Source organism: Onychomys torridus, chromosome 6, assembly GCF_903995425.1.
Source record: "Onychomys torridus chromosome 6, mOncTor1.1, whole genome shotgun sequence".
NCBI lineage: Eukaryota > Metazoa > Chordata > Mammalia > Rodentia > Cricetidae > Onychomys > Onychomys torridus.
This window is the reverse complement of record NC_050448.1, coordinates 12,984,818-13,000,732: the sequence shown is the minus strand read 5'-3', so window position 1 is coordinate 13,000,732 and position 15,915 is coordinate 12,984,818. Positions and strand designations below refer to the sequence as shown.

At 45.5% G+C, this 15,915-nt stretch overlaps 1 protein-coding gene across 3 annotated transcripts in view; it reads right to left on the bottom strand.

The window, feature by feature from the left end:
- The window catches only part of Usp13 (ubiquitin specific peptidase 13), a 113,834-nt gene that overhangs the window by 88,351 nt on the left and 9,568 nt on the right, over positions 1–15,915 (bottom strand). For all 3 annotated transcript variants that reach the window (XM_036189956.1, XM_036189957.1, XM_036189958.1), the window contains exon 2: positions 192–317. In XM_036189956.1, coding sequence (XP_036045849.1) covers positions 192–317 — 126 coding nt within the window. The remainder of the gene's footprint in view (positions 1–191; positions 318–15,915) is intronic.

The window sequence follows — 15,915 nt, the reverse complement described above, 5'->3', positions numbered from 1 at the left end:
GCTTCTTAACTCTGACTGGTGGTCTAGAAGAAGAAAAATAAAACTGGCTAAAGTAAGGACTGTGTTGGGAGGGAGCCTCTGAGTGTCTACAAAGTGCTGCAGTCTCTTGACACCAAAGAGAATTTGGAGTTGTGAGTTCTAGTAAGTTCCCTCTGTGGAGCATGCAGGAACTCTCCGAACACCCATCTCACCTCTCGCACGTGCCTTTTCAGGTGCATGTACACACTCTGTCCAGTTTTCCGAAAATGTCTTTCAACGTGTTCCCTTCCAAAGGCCAAAAATGTATTCATGCATATATAGAGTCCACCTTCAGAGTTCTAGAAAAAAGAGACAGGGTACAATGTTACCTGGCCAAGCCATCAAGATACAGACAACTAGAAGAGGAAGAAAGGTAAATGATTAAGGGTCAACCTCAGCAAAGGGCTACAATGACTCTTGGTATCTACCAGAGCCTGAACGGCTGCACACCCACCCTGGTAGAGCACCGTGTTTATTGAGTACAGTCCGCCAGAGCCACAGTGGCTGCACACCCACCCCGGTAGAGCACCATGTTTATTGAGTACAGTCCGCCAGAGCCACAGTGGCTGCACACCCACCCCGGTAGAGCACCATGTTTATTGAATACAAGCGACTTTCACCCCAGGTGAGATACTACAGGCTTTAGAAACATGTATGACATTTCACACAGGGCAAGGGAAGGGAGACAGAAAGGATCTATACATTACAGCATGCCATGAAGCGCATCTCAACTTCCAGTTTGAGTGAAGCTTCTCAGTTCATTGAGTTTTCCAGAGAATTCACTAAGAAGAGAGACCTGCCCTTACCATGGGCTGCAGCAGCCAATAGGCCGGGGACTAGATGGATAAAAGAGGAGGGAGAGGCCCTGTAACACATTCATCTTCTCTCCGCTTCCTGAATGCAGTGAGGTGAGCAGCTCTGTTCTGCCACACCAGAGACCACAGCAATGGAGCTGGCCAACCGGGGACTGAGACCTCTGGAGCCATACGCCAGAATAAATCCTTCCTTCATCAAACTTTTTCTCAGGGGTTTGTCACAGAGACAGAAAGACTAACAGACATGCTTAGTATGCTGTCCAAGAGAATATGTAATAGCTGCTTTTATTAGCCACTTCAAGTTGTTAATATTTCCACTTCATAGTTTAAAAAAGTAATCATGAGTCTTTTTCCCCAAGTATATACAGCCTGGAAGTTTCAGAGCTAGATTTCAATGTTTCTCTTTTTCTCTCTCCTTGCTGCATTTCAAAACACATAGTTATTTCATCAGAATGAAGCCAGGGCTGACGTTCACATCCAAGCTACTTGACTTTCTGTCTCATTTTCATATCTTCTTCTCTCACTTTGCCTAACACCACCCTCTGAATACTTAGTCTACTAAATTACGTAGCCTTTCTTCAAGGAGGCAGATCCTGTGAGACCACTGCCAGTCTCCCTCTCCAAAGGAAAGGAGAGAAAGATGCAACAGGTACACAGATGTGCATGCAGTAAAACACCCATGCGTGTAAAATAATATAGGAAAAAAGTAAAAGGAAGACAAACCCGAATGGGAAATACTATCCAGCCAACACATAGAGAGATTCCTTACACTAACATCAGGTGTATACCTGTACACCTGTGAGTCTAGCACACAGGAGAGTGAGGCAGGAGGGTTGTGAGTTCGAAGCCAGCCTGGGCTACAGAGTGAGATCAAAGGAAGGAAAGGAGGGAAGAAGAAAAGAAAAATCCTTTAAATAAAGATAACATTCACCTGATCAATACTTTAGAGAAGTCTTCAAATGTTTATCTTTTAAGTAAACAATCTCTAGTATAGTTGTACTCAATAGATAAAAACATACAAATATAAAGATATACATATAATATCTATGATGGTCATTGATTTATTACATCAAGCATTATACTGTGATCAGCAAAAACACTTCCATTTGCTCTCAATAAAATGTTAATTCAATTAAAGAATCGAAGCTGTAAGGTATGGGGCAGGGTAAGTGACACACAGAATCTGTAACAAAGGCCATGAACGAGCCAGCCAGCTCTGCAGCTTGATGGGATGCTGAGAACCTTGGGCTCCATGTTCTCCAGAAACAATGCTTTGGTAACTCCCACCTCATGAGGCTGCTTAAGTAGAAAAGAGGAAAAAAACACACCAAAGAGCTTCCTGTGTTACAAAACATTACACAAATGTTGGCTGTCCACGGTTATGAGGTCATTAATTCTCCTACTGCTGCAGTCATTCTATAATTGGGGGGCAGCAGAAGGGGGTGATGCAGTTCTCACGGCCACGCAGGCTAGGGCCAAGAAATAGTCATCAGTCAGAAAGGAAAACGCAGGCAAACAGGGAGAGAAGAGAGAAACTGGTAAATGAAAGAAAGAAAATGCTATATTATAACATTTTCCTAAAGACAAATATATAACTGCTCTATAATGCATATTCAAAAGAATAGCCAGGCAATAAGCTCGTGTGCTGGGCTCTGCTGACTCCCCATGGGAGATCTTGATTTGGAGGATGTGGGGATGTGGGGTGGCTTGGGAGAGAGGGCTGGGGGTGGGAGGAAGGAGGAGGGGAATCTGTGGGTGGTATGTGAATTAAGTAGAAAATTTCTTAATAAAGAAAAATGGAAACAAAAAAGAATAGCCAGGCTAATCCTTTGATAATCTATTAAAGCCATCTCACAGTTTTTGTTTGTTTGTTTTTTACTTTCTAGTGCATTTGATAGAAATGTAATACACCAAGCACTTGGTATTCATCTCCAGGGCTGTGTGGCATTGTCCCAAAGTCCATAATCAAACAGAACAACTCTGGACGAGAGACAGAGACAGAGAGAGAGATGGAGGCTGTCATAAACATCCACAGCCATCCTTCATCTGACACTCAAGACTAGCCTCTAAAACAGGAAGTGGCTGCTGTGCTGCTGTGAAGGTACTTGGTGGGGAAACTTGTCAATAGGTGCAAAGTTCAGGGCACGCAGGAACAAAGAGCTCTGTCAGAGCTCCCCAGCCAACAGTCAACAAGCAGTCCAGTCTCTTGATCTACACTCTCGTCCCTCTTGCTTCACTGTCTACATACTGGTCCCAGCTGAGCAGAGTCTTGCATCTCTAAACCCAGCACTCAGGAAGCTGAAGCAGGGGAATAGCCACGAGTTTAAGACTTAGACTACAGTCAGTATCAGGTCAGTCTGAGCTACAAAATGATACTTTATCTGTCCTGGGCGGGTTTTTATCAACTTGACATAAGCTGGAGTTATCTGGAAAGAGAAACCTCCATTGAGGAAATGCCTTCTTCCAGATTACCTGTAGGCAAGTCTGTGGGCGTGCGCATGCAGGCGGGCGTGCGTGCGTGCGTGCGTGCGTGTGTGTGTGTGTGTGTGTGTGTGTGTGTGTGTGTGTGTGTGATTGATTGATTGATGTGGGAGGGCCCAGCACTCCTGTGCAGGTGGTCCTGACTTGTATGAATAGGAAAGCAGGCTGATCAAGTCATGAAAACCAAGCCAGCCTTGCTTCAACAGCCTCTGCTTCAGTTCCTACCTCCAGATTCCTGCCTTAAGTTTCTTTCCTGAGTTTCCTCCATGATGGACTATGATGTGGAAGTATAAGACGAAATAAGCCCTTTCCTCCCCAAGTTGCTTTTGGCCATGGTGTTTTATCACAGCAATAGAAACCCTAACTGAGACAGATATTAGTACCAAGGTACAGGGTACTGCTGTGAAAGACCAGATTTGCATTTTGGGGAGGACTGTGGGAAGAGTTTGGAATTCTGTGCTAGAAAAGCCACTGAGTGACCAGATTTAAGGAGCTATTGTGAGAACTTAGAAAACAATGCTGAAAGTGGTGCACATGATGAAGTCCTGGGTGGGAAGGTGCAGAGGGAGCTTGAGAGTCCCTTCAAAGCTTGGTCAGGGTCACTCAATATTCTGAGACTTGAGAATCTGTGGTACTAAGTCAGTTGGGGCTGAATAATTAGCTGTGATTAATGGAAGACCAGAACCACTAAAGTGATTCTTTGCTAGGAGGATCAATACTAGCCAGCTGGGGCTGAAGAATCAGCTATGTTTAACAAGAGACCAGCATCCTTGAGGTGGCATCTTCTGTGAAGTGTTTCCTCAGGTCAGCACTCAGGAGCTGTGGTCCAGAGGCAGCCAAGGATGTACCTCATGCTGGCAGCTGCTCTTGGTAATACGTAAGAGTTTCTCAGTAGGTACCTGTTCTAGAACTCTTGAGAGGTTAGGAGGGGCCATTGGTGAAACTGAGGCCTCCATTCCAGTAGAAGCCCCAGGATTGGAGTGGCCATGGAGAGAATTTGAGGCTTGGCACCATGTGGCAGGCCAGAGAACTTGAGGAGAGCCCAGGAGAGGCTATTGGTGAAGCTACAACCCAGGCGCAGTAGAAACACCAGCATTTTGGAGATGTCAGTACCATAAAAGGACCATCAAGAACAGCAGCAGCTGTGGAGTGGAGCCCGCCTGAGCCTGTGAGACAAGCCATATGTGCTGTGGACAGCAGAGCTGAGACCTGCAACTGCTCAGGCCTTTGGAGCCCAGAAGACCATGAGTCCCAGATGTCGGACGCAGAGCTTCACGCTGTCGGACTTCAGTTTTGCTTTGGTTTAATGGCTTTGGTTGATGACTGTGCCCTGGCTATTCACTCTTGGAATAAGAAAATACTTATTTTGATTTTACACAAATCCACAATTATGAGACCTTGGATATTTTAGAGAAACTTGGTAATTTTAGAGAGACTCCAAAGTTTCGGAGAGACTTTAGAGTTGTAAAGACTGGATTTTTAGAGAGACTTTGAAATTTTTAAAGACTTCAGACTTTTAAGTATTAAAAATTTTAAGGACTGTAAGACTTTTAAACTTGAAATGCTTTACATTGTCCTATTAATGACATCTTGGGAACAAGAAAGGAAAAGTTATGGTTTAACAGTGATGTGTTTTTGTGTCAAGCTGACAAAAGGTCAATTTCCTGGTTTGTTTTTTGTTTGTTTGTTTTTGTCAATTTGACACAAGCCAGAGTTATCTAGAAAGAGGAACTTTAATTGAGGGAAACGCCTCCATCCAGAGGGCCTGTAGGCAAGTCTTCATGACATTTTCTCGATTAATGACTGATGTGTAGGGGCCCAGCTCCTTGTGGGTAAGCCACTCCTGTGCATGTGATCCTGACTTGGGTAAGAAAGCAGGCTGGCAGGTCACGAGGACCAAGCCAAGAAGCAGCACTCCTCCACAGCCTCTGCTTCAGTTCTGACCTCCAGGTTCCTGCCTTGATTTTCTTCCCTGACTTCCCTCAGTGATGGTCTATGACGTGGAAGTATAAGATGAAATAAACCCTTTCCTCCTTAAGACACTTTTGGTTACAGTGTTTTAACACAGTGACAGAAACCCTAGGACTGACTATATATATATATATATATATATATATATATATATATATATTTTTTTTTTTTTTTTTTTTTTTTTTTTTTCAGTCAGCCCTCAATGGCATGTGCTCTGAACAGCTTCTTTCAAAAATAATGACACACTGAGGCTGATAAAATTCCCCCATTCACTTGTAGCAAAGTCCAGAGACAGCTGAGAGCTCCTAGCTCTCAACCTCATTTTCTAGCTAGCCAGGCCCTCTCCTCTAAGGCTGCCACCAAGGAAACCTGGAGAAACATCTGCCTCCACACTGCCTTCAAGCCAACTACATCTGGCGAATGAGACCTAAATGGAAGAATACAAGGGCAGAACACAGAAGCACACCTTTAAAAAAAAAAAGCACGGAAAACACTGGTGGGCTGGCCCAGTGGGAAAAGCGCATCCTGTGGAAGATGAGGACCCCAATTCAAATCCCCAGCACCCACATGAGAATGGGTACAACAGCATCAATATGTAATCCCAGTGCTCCTGTGGGGAGTTGGGAGGCAGAGACAAGCAGAGCCAAAGATGCTCTCAGGCCAAACAGTCTGGAATAAGCAGCAGCTTATTCAAAAAAGAGACCCTACTTGGAGCAAGGTGGAGAGTGAGGACAGACACCAGAGGTCGTCCTACGACTGCCACACATGCACTGTCACAAACATGCACGTGCACACATATACACACAGAGAGATAATAAATGTGTGCTGTTAAAATACATGACAGGGAATGAAGAGATCACCCAGTAGGCAGAAGGACAAAGTGTTAGGAATAAAGTTCACATCCACACAAGGAGCCAAGCTGACACAATCACAAGGCATCAACACTGAGTGAGGTTCAACTCAGTAAGTGTTTTTTGGGTTTTTTTTATTTTTCTATTCTTCTCTCATACATTACCTCCCAACTGCAGTTTCCCTGCCCTCCACTCCTCCCACTACCTCTCCTCTCCCCCAGATCCACTGCTTCTGTTTCCTTTCTGAATAGAGAGGCCTCCCAGGGATGTCAACAGAACATGGCACAACCAGTTGGGCTTTGCAAGGAGACACAGTTTGTCATTAGAAACAGTCTCACTATGTAGCCCAAGCTGTCCCTAAACTAATCCCGTAACTTGGGCTGGCCTTGTGCTACACATTCTCCTCCCTCAGCCTGTGGGATCACAGGTGTGTACCACCACATGAAGCATTTTGGTACTGAATGTGTAAAAACTAAAATATTATCTCCTCACATTCACACAGCCTCCTGAAGGAAGGGTTACTAAGACAACCCAAGACCTGTGAGAGGGCTCTGCAGTTAAAGGGCCTCTCCGTCTTCTGCATGGATAAGTGTCCACTTTCCTTGGCCACTACTGGCATTTATATATTATGGGACCAACAACAAACCTTACGTAGAAATAATTTACCTTCCAGCTGTTTTTACACACACATACAATTACACACGAAAAAAAGATAGACTGCTCAAAGCTCTATGATGAATTTACATTACAACTTCTCCCACACAGCAGTGTCAAAAGCTCGTGTGATGCCTATGAACGTGTGGATGACATTTCCACGGCCATTTGCTCATTACTCATGATGTGTTGCCCTACAAGCTATGCCTAAGCACCATCAAGGACAAAGGGACTTCTTTTACATTGTCTGCCATTTCAAACAATGACAGAAGATCCCCACACAAAGGTCAAGGTTACATGTCTCCAAGACACATGTGAATGAGTCAACAGCCATTTCATAATAAAAATCCTCCACACTGTCAATGAGCAGGTGTTCAGAGAACTCTGTTTATGAGGGCGTTTTCTTGGAGACCAGCCTCACTGGCAGGCCAAAAAGTAGAATGTGCCTGTGAGAGTCACAACTTGGAAAGCTGGGGACACTTCCAGCATGTCCTGTGGAAAACAAGTGCCTACCACCACAAGGAGCATGACACAGGGAGCCAGAGTCAGCACAGGGCCACAGCCAGGATGGAGACTGACCCACACTCCATTACAGAGGGGAGGCAAAGGGACAAGGGCACAGAATCTTCTAGAACACAAATAACTAACCAGCTGCCTGGAATCGTGAGATGAAGTAACACTCATTCATGACCCATCCTTAAAATGTCAGCCATGAAAACAGACAGAGCACATACTGAGGGAACACGCATGTGGTGATGTTCCTGCAAAAAAAAGGTAACCAGCAAGCATGGTGGTACACACCTGTAATTCCAGCACTCAGGAGGCTAAGGCAGAGGATTGAGAGTTCAAGGTTAGCCTGGGAAACACAGGAAAACCCTACCTTCAAAACAATGTAGATAACCAAACTGAGTATATATTATAATATACACAACATACATCCCCTAGCATGAGACATTCCCCTCATGTGATAAGGTAAGAATAATGTGGGATTGTTTTCTTCATATTCCTTTGTCTGAGTGGACTCAATACATGTGATTACACATGTCCCAGTGCATGGGTGGGGGTGCCTGTGCATGCAAAGGCCAGAGATCAACCTTGGATGTAGTCTTTAGGCACAGTCTTCCTTGTTTTTCTGAGAAAGGGTCTCTAATTGGCCTGAAGTCACCAATTAGGCTGGCTGGCTGGCTATCAACCTCCAGGAATCCACTCCTCTTTGCTTAGCAGTGCTGGGGCTTAAGTACATGCCACCACACTTGGCTTTTTGTACACAAACTTTGGGGTTCAAACTCAGGTCTTTGATTGAGCTATCTCCACATCCCTCTTGGCATTTTCTACTTGTTACTGTGGTACATAGATGTGTTTCTTAATTTAAAATGAATAGAAATTGGGGTTGGGCCAGGCAATGGCAGTACATGCCTTTAATCCTAGCACTTGGGAGGCAGAGGCAGGCAGACCTCTGAATTCAAGACCAGCCTGGTCTACAGAGTGAGTTCCAGGACAACCAAGGATACACAGAAAAATCCTGCCTCAAAAAAGAAAGAAAGAAAGAGAGAGAGAAAGAGAGAGAGAGAGAGAGAGAGAGAGAGAGAGAGAGAGAGAAGGAAAAGAAAAAAGAAAGAGAGAAGGAAGGAAGGAAGGAAGGAAGGCAGAAAAAGAAAGACAGACAGAAGGAAGAAGGGAGGGACGGAGGGAGGGAAGAAGGGAGGGACGGAGGGAGGGACGGAGGGAGGGACGGAGAGAGGGACGGAGGGAGGGAAGGAAGGAAGAAACTGAGGTTGGAAAAATGGCTCAACAGTTAAGAGCACTTGCTGTTCCTACAGAGGACCTGGATTTGGTTCCCAGAACCTACACTGGCTGGCTCACAGGGGACCAGACGCCCTCTTTTGGCATCTATGGGCACCTGCACTCACATGCACAGACACATAATGATAAGAGACTAGACAAGCAAAGATGGATAGGCAGCCTAACCAGATGTGCAGCAAGCCAAGCTCCAGTGATCACAGAACAAAAGAGACAATGGGGTGCAGCTCAGTTGGCACAGCACTGCCTGCAATCCCAGAACTGGGAGGTGGAGGCAAGAGGATTGGCAATTCAAGATCATCCCCAGCAACATAAGGAGTTCCAGATCCTGTCTCAAAACCAAATAAGAAAATAGAACAGAAGAAAACAGGGTGCTGAAGGAGCTTGAGATCAGAGGACAGAGGAGAGGAGAAGGAGAGGCCTGCAGATGCAAGCTCTGTAGGCCCCACTAACAAGAGAAGAGCTGGCTTCTACCTTCAGTGAGAGTCAAAGCCACTGATGGTATCAAATGGGAAGTGCCTGCATCCCACCACATTTAGAAGGTCACTCTGCCATCTCCCCAGTCCAACAACTCCACCTTGGTGTCTCTTGTTTACTGGTCCACTGAGCTGTCAGATGCTTTTTCCTCAAGCATAAAACTGAGTCCTCACTCTAGGAGTTCTGAGCAATGAGGATGCTGTCACTACCAGCAGCTGGAGATGGAGTGATGGCACAGGGCAGAAAGGAGAGCTACTGGGATGCTCAGAGGACAAGGGTTGATGACAGCCATGGCTGGCTGAAGACACTGAGCTCAGCACCATCACCAGTGTTAAAGCAAATCTAAAACCCATATATGTAACTAACTCCCAGGTTTAAAAAGGAGACTGGGGAACCACCTCATTACTAATAAAACCCTTTCATAGTCATTTAATATTTTATTAATTCTTTGAGAAGTCATACAATACATTTTGATCATGTTCACCCCTGCCCTCACCTCCCTACCCACCAAACTTAGAATTTCCTTCTTCATTCCCCACCCCATCCAGCTAGTGTTGCCTAGCTGGTTTTGAGAGGGGACCTGCCCTAGAGTGTGGCCATCCTACCAAGTATCATGTCATTAAAGAAAGATGACTGTTCTTCTCCTGGCAATATCAAATACTAATAGCACCTCAGCCAGTGATAAGATTCTGCCCACCTCCTCCCCTCCGCTGGGATTTTGTCTGGCTTGAGCTTTTGCAGGTCTTGTGCATTCTGACACAGCTACTATGAGATCATATGTGCAGCTGCCCTGCTGTGTCCAGAAAACACCATTCCCTGACATTATCCAGCACCTCTGGCTCTTACAATGCTTCCACCACCTCTTCCATGATGATCCCTGAGCCTTGAAGGGAGGGGTGTGATACGTAGATCTCATTTAGAGCTGAGCACTCCCCAGTCTCTTAGTTGCTGCCTGTTGGACAGTTGAGGGACTCATGTTCACTGACATCTAAAAAGAGAACTTTCTCTGATGAGGGCTGAGAGATGTACTGTTCTGTGGATACAGCAGTAAGCCCTTAGAACTCATTTTAATACTATGTCTATTCAGCATGATAGTATTAGGGTCTCCCCTAGGGCCTATCACCTATCTTGCCATGAGTTCTTGGTCATGTTTACACTGTCAGGTATGAATTCCATCTCATGGAGCAGGCCTTAGAACCAATCAGAAAGTAGTCAGTTTCTCCCACAACATTTGTACCACTATTACACCAATGAACACATCTTGTCAGGGCAGTCATTATTGTAACTTGCAGGGGTCAAAACTGGATAAAGTTAATAATTACTTTCCTCTTCTGGTTGCATGCATAACACCATCTAACACTATATGGCTAGCCAGTAGGGATGAAGCTTCTAGGTGAGTGCCAATTTAATTTCTAAGTACATAGTGTCTTAAGCAATAGGGTACCATCAGTTCAGGAGAGGGACCAGGAGCATTGGCAATAGCCTATAATGTTTGGTATTTATCAGCCCAAAGTTCAAAAAGAGATACCCACTCCTGGTACTGAGGTTTTTATTTGCTAGCATATAATATCCAGTTGTGGTACCATCTTCCCCATCTCAGTAGGTTTCCATACAGCTTTTTCAATATGGCTTTAGTGTTAGCTATCCCGCTCTATAGACCGTCCTCTACCCTGCCCTTGCAGCCCCTACCCCACTGTAACCTTCCCTGTTCCATTACTCACCTTAAATCTTTATACTACTCTACTATCTTCTCTCCCTTGAAATCGCCTAGCCCCCAAAGCTCCTTACTAAATTCGTGACCTCTATGGATATTCCAAATGAAAGGCACATATCTGAAAATTCAAAGTTAACATCCAGAAATGAGAAAAAACATGTAACATTTGGCTTTCTGGGTCTGGGTTATTCCACTCAGCATGATTGTCTCCTGCACCATCAATTTACCTGCAAATTTCATAATTTCATTTTTCTTAACGTTTTAGTTTAAGTTTATTATTCTCTGTGTATATGCATATTTATGCGAGTACATCTGCATGTACATACATGCATGTAGAAGCCAGAGGTCAACCCCAGGCATTGCTCCTCAGGTACTACCTACCTTTTTCTTTGAAGCAGCCTCTCTCGTTGTCCTGGAACTTGCCAAGCAGGCCAGGCTGGCTAGCCAGTGAGCCCCAGGGATCCACCACTGTCTGTCCTCCTGCACTACACAGCCTCACCTAGCTTTAACGTGAGTCATGTCCAGTGGTCCTCAACCTTCCTAATGCTGTGACCCCTTAATTCAGTTCTGCATGTTGTGGTGACCCGCAACCACAAAATTATTTTCATTGCTACTTCATAACAGTGATTTTGCTACTCTTATAAATTGTAATGTAAATATCTGATATGCAAAGGTCCAGGCGATCCCTGTGAAAGGAATGCTTGAATCCCACAGGTTGAGAACTGCTGGTCTAGACCAAGACAAGATCTTGTGAGTGCCATGTCACTTTCTTCTCAGAGGACACACACACACACACACACACACACCCCCCACAGACTAAAGGTCATGGCTACTGTGGTGGTTTGAATAAGAGTGGCCCCCCCAGGCTCCTATATTTGAATGCTTAGGGAGAAGCACTATTTGAAAGGATTAAGAAGTGTGCCCTTGTTGGGGTAGGTGTGCCCTTGTTGGGGTAGGTGTGCCCTTGTTGGGGTAGGTGTGCCCTTGTTGGGGTAGGTGTGCCCTTGTTGGGGTAGGTGTGTCACTGGAGGTGGGCTCTGAGGTTTCAAGAGCCCATACCAGGCCCAGTGTCTCTCTCTTCCTGCTGCCTGTGGATCAGGATGCAGAACTCTCACAGCAACAGAACACCGGCTAAGACAGGCATTATGCAGAACAGCCTGGAGCCATGTTTGACAGGCAGCAGGATAACATAGGTCCTAGGCTGGGGACCCCTAACCACCCAAAAATGTACAGAAATGAAGCTCCTGCTGAGGTCACATGGCTGTCAAGGAGTAGGGGCTAGACTGACCCAGGCCAGCCTGCCCCCCAAGGCTGCCTTGTATGTCTGAGAAGCAGATGTCATTTTGTTGGCAGCAGCCGGGTGGGCGGCTGTCGGCAAGCACAGCACTTGCTGCCAGGCCTTGAAAAAAAAAAAAAAAAAGAGCAGCTTTTCCTTCCAGGCTGTTGCATTCGAGGCAGAAGAGGCAGGACCAGCCACCCAACTCGGGTGAGGGGCTGTGTCAGGCACTCTGCCAGGCTTTCCTGCAGAGGGAGGAGAGGTGTGCCCTTCTTAGATGCCAAAGGGCGGCTGACTCCCTGCAAAGTGGCCACTCCTGGCTGAACTTGTCCTATCCAGAACAGTTTACAACCCCAAGGACTGGGCTGGAAGATGCTGCTGAACAAAGGGTTGGCAGTCCTCATCCTTCTACCACATCAGCCGTGTCTAGAAATCAAATGAGGGCCCTGGAGAGAGAAATCACACTCACTGAAAGGCCGGGGCTGAAGACCTGCCATCCAATACAGTGAACCCCAAGTGGCCACACACAAGAGTTATTCAATAGTCTTACCCCAAAAACACAGTTCCAGAATTAGCTTCACCCTGCTTCTTGTACTCCCACCCCTACATTCCTGCTCTGATGTTCTCTTTCCTCCTGGCCAACCAATGTTCTGATCCCCACAACACACCACCAACCCTGTTTCTAAGAACTGCTGGGAGCAGAGATCTATGTCCAGGTCATCCCTCCTCCACACCCAAAGAATTAGCCAGTGCACAGAGGGCAACATTTGACTTCACAGGAGAAAGTTTGCATAATTGCAGCCACTTACACGTGTCTCTTAAGGCATTTCTCCTTCTTAGCTAATCGCATACACAGGTGCCCACTGCAAAGCTACTCCAGGCTGGTTTTAAGTCACATGTATTCTGCTCAGAACAGCTTGTGATAGCCTGTTCACGTCTAACACTTGGAGGAAATATTACCCGAGGCTTCTGCCTGAGGGTCCCTGAACATGAGTCAGTCAGAGGAAAGGTGAGAAGGACGTAGCAGGCACTGCTTTCTCCAAAAGTGGGTGACAAGACTCCAGGAACATAGAAGTGGGTCCCAGGCCCTCACAAATCCAGAGTACTCAGACTGCCACATTCCCAGATGCCAACCCTGGCCCCTGAGGTCCCTACTATTCCTAACTTCCCAGCCAGGACAAAGTCCTAGCCCACTTGCATTTCCTGTCTCACCTTCCTCATGGCCACCCTTGACACACTCCATTCCAGGATACTGGCCAGAAGTCCTCTTACACTCATGCTCTGTGGACTCAGTCACCAAACTCAAGACTGACCTATTACCTGCTCCCTCAAGCTTCACCTTCACGGCCACCATCCTGAGGAAAGGCTGTCTTCCAGTACAAAAGCAACCTTCTACCTGGACCTTTGCTGCAGGTTTCCAACCCCCACACTCCCTACCTGGTCCATTCCACTTCTAGAAGAGCAGCCACCTGGCCTCCAAACTCTCTTCTATCCTAAGTGGCCAGCCCATCTGGACTCATCTTGTTTTGAGACAGGGTCTTACATAGCCCAGGCTATCCTTTGAACTTGCTTATGGAGCCAAAGCTGGCCCTTAACTGTTGGTCCTCTGGCTTCCATCTCCCACATGCTAGGATCACAGAGATTTGTCATCACTGCCAGATCTCCACCAGGTCTAACCTCATCAAGACCATCATCCCCGAAAGCCCTTGGAATAGTGATCTGCCCTGCTACCCAATCTCACTACTGCCCTGCTATTCCAGAAGACAATTTACTATCTCAAACACGTGAAAGACCTCATACCTTCATACGGATCCCGTCCAGGAGTCCAGGCCTTATGCACTGCTTCTGCTCAGGCCTGAAATCTGCACACACAGGTGTGCCACATTTAAATATCCCATAAGTGCTTTTGTGGGGGATGAGGTCTAGTCATATAACACATCAGAGCTTACATAGCATCTCTGTCACACACCAGACTCTGAATGCGCCCTTGAAGGAGGTCACCTAGCCTCTCTGACTGTTTCCTTACCTGTGAGACAAGGTAACGACAGCATTTCCCTTCTGCCAATTACTATACCTATGGTACACAAGAGGATGTGCAGACAAGTCCCCTGTGCTCGATGGATCCATAATGGACACATTAAAGTAGAATGCACAAAGATCTGTCACTGTCCTCCTGCCCATGGGCCTCTGTCTTCCCCATTCACTCACATCTCTGCCACTTTATCACCTACCCCAGTGCAGGCTGATTGGTAGAGTCTAAATATGAAGTGATACTGGCAGAGTAAGACACAAACAAAACAGAGGTGGGGGTTAGGGCTTTATGTCGCCCAGGCTGGCCTTCAACTTCACTACCTACTGGAGGAGGACCTTGAACTCCTGATCTCTCTAGTACTAGGGTTCCAGGCTTGCACTATTACTCTGGTCTTGTGCATTTCTGGGGATAGACCAGGGTTGTGCACATGCTGGGCAAGCACTCTACTCACAGAACCCACAGCTCTTTGCTGGAAACACACTATCCTGCACCCAGACACTGACTCAGGGCAGTACTGGGCATGCACAGATCCATCATATTTGTGTCACTATTGCACTGTTCTGATATTTCAGCTCTTGTTCAGACCGTCACTGTGCACACGGACAAGGCGGCCTGGGACCAATCGCACAATTCTGAACATGAATGACAGTACAGCCCCGGCCTCTGAATCTCTCTGGGGAATTCTACAAAGCCCCTGAGGCAATGCACAAAACACCCAAGACACCATTCCCTGGCATCTCAAGCATCAAACTTAGGACTTTAACAATAATATAGCAAAATTAAAATACCACAGTGGTTATTTTTAGTAACATTTTTCATTAAAAAATACATGTGCAGGGTCTTAAAAATAAGAAATCAGAAAAAAATTCAGGCTTAGTAACCCAGACTTACGAACAGTGTGATTTCACTTTTCTGTTCTTTTCCATTTAATTCTCTATTCTGACCTTACTTATTCCATGGTTTGAACAGTCTGCATCCCTCCCCCTTTCAAGATCAAAGCACACTGTACAGCCAAGTGTAGACTCTTCCAAACAACTGGTAACCATGCCCCTGGTCAAATCATCCTATTATGTAGCCCTGCTGGGTAAAGCAAGCTCAGATTCTCTGACCCTCAGTAAGGTCTCACTAGATAGCCTCTGTGGATCTCCACAGTTCCCTCTTCTTAATAATATAAAGTTTTCAAGTGAGGGTACAGAGCTTAACTCTATGAAGCTCTGAATCAACTTTCCAATAAGAGCTTGCAAGTAGCTGGAATAATTATAGCAATATCCCTGCTCCTTATGACTGCTATACCTCCTAGTAAAGGAGTAAAGGATGATAAAAATGGAATGGCCTTTTTGAATGGGTCTAAGATGACTACAGCCATCTTAGCTACACCAAGCCCATTTTTAAAATCAATAAACTCCTGATGCAACTGTATCAAATAAATCAGTAAACTCCTGATATAACCACATCAAATCTAAGGACTCCTTAGCATCATCATTAACATTAACAGGTTAACACCATAATTCTATCATGAATATTACTATACATAATTACAATGCTTACAAATGTACATCCAAGAGCAAACTCTCTATAGAACTATTTACACTTCATAAACTTTAGCAAATATCCAAAAGCAATCTCTTAATAGAACTATTTACACTTTTTGCTAACAAATATGAGGTACATTAATACAAGTTAACATTAATCCATTCAAGGGACAAGAAAGTATTTTGTGTAATTAAAGAGACTGAGGAATATTAACTCCCCCTTTTCTTTATAATTTTTTAAGTTGCGTCTTGAGTCTAGGTATAAAAAACAAATTTCCCTATTTCTACACAAAC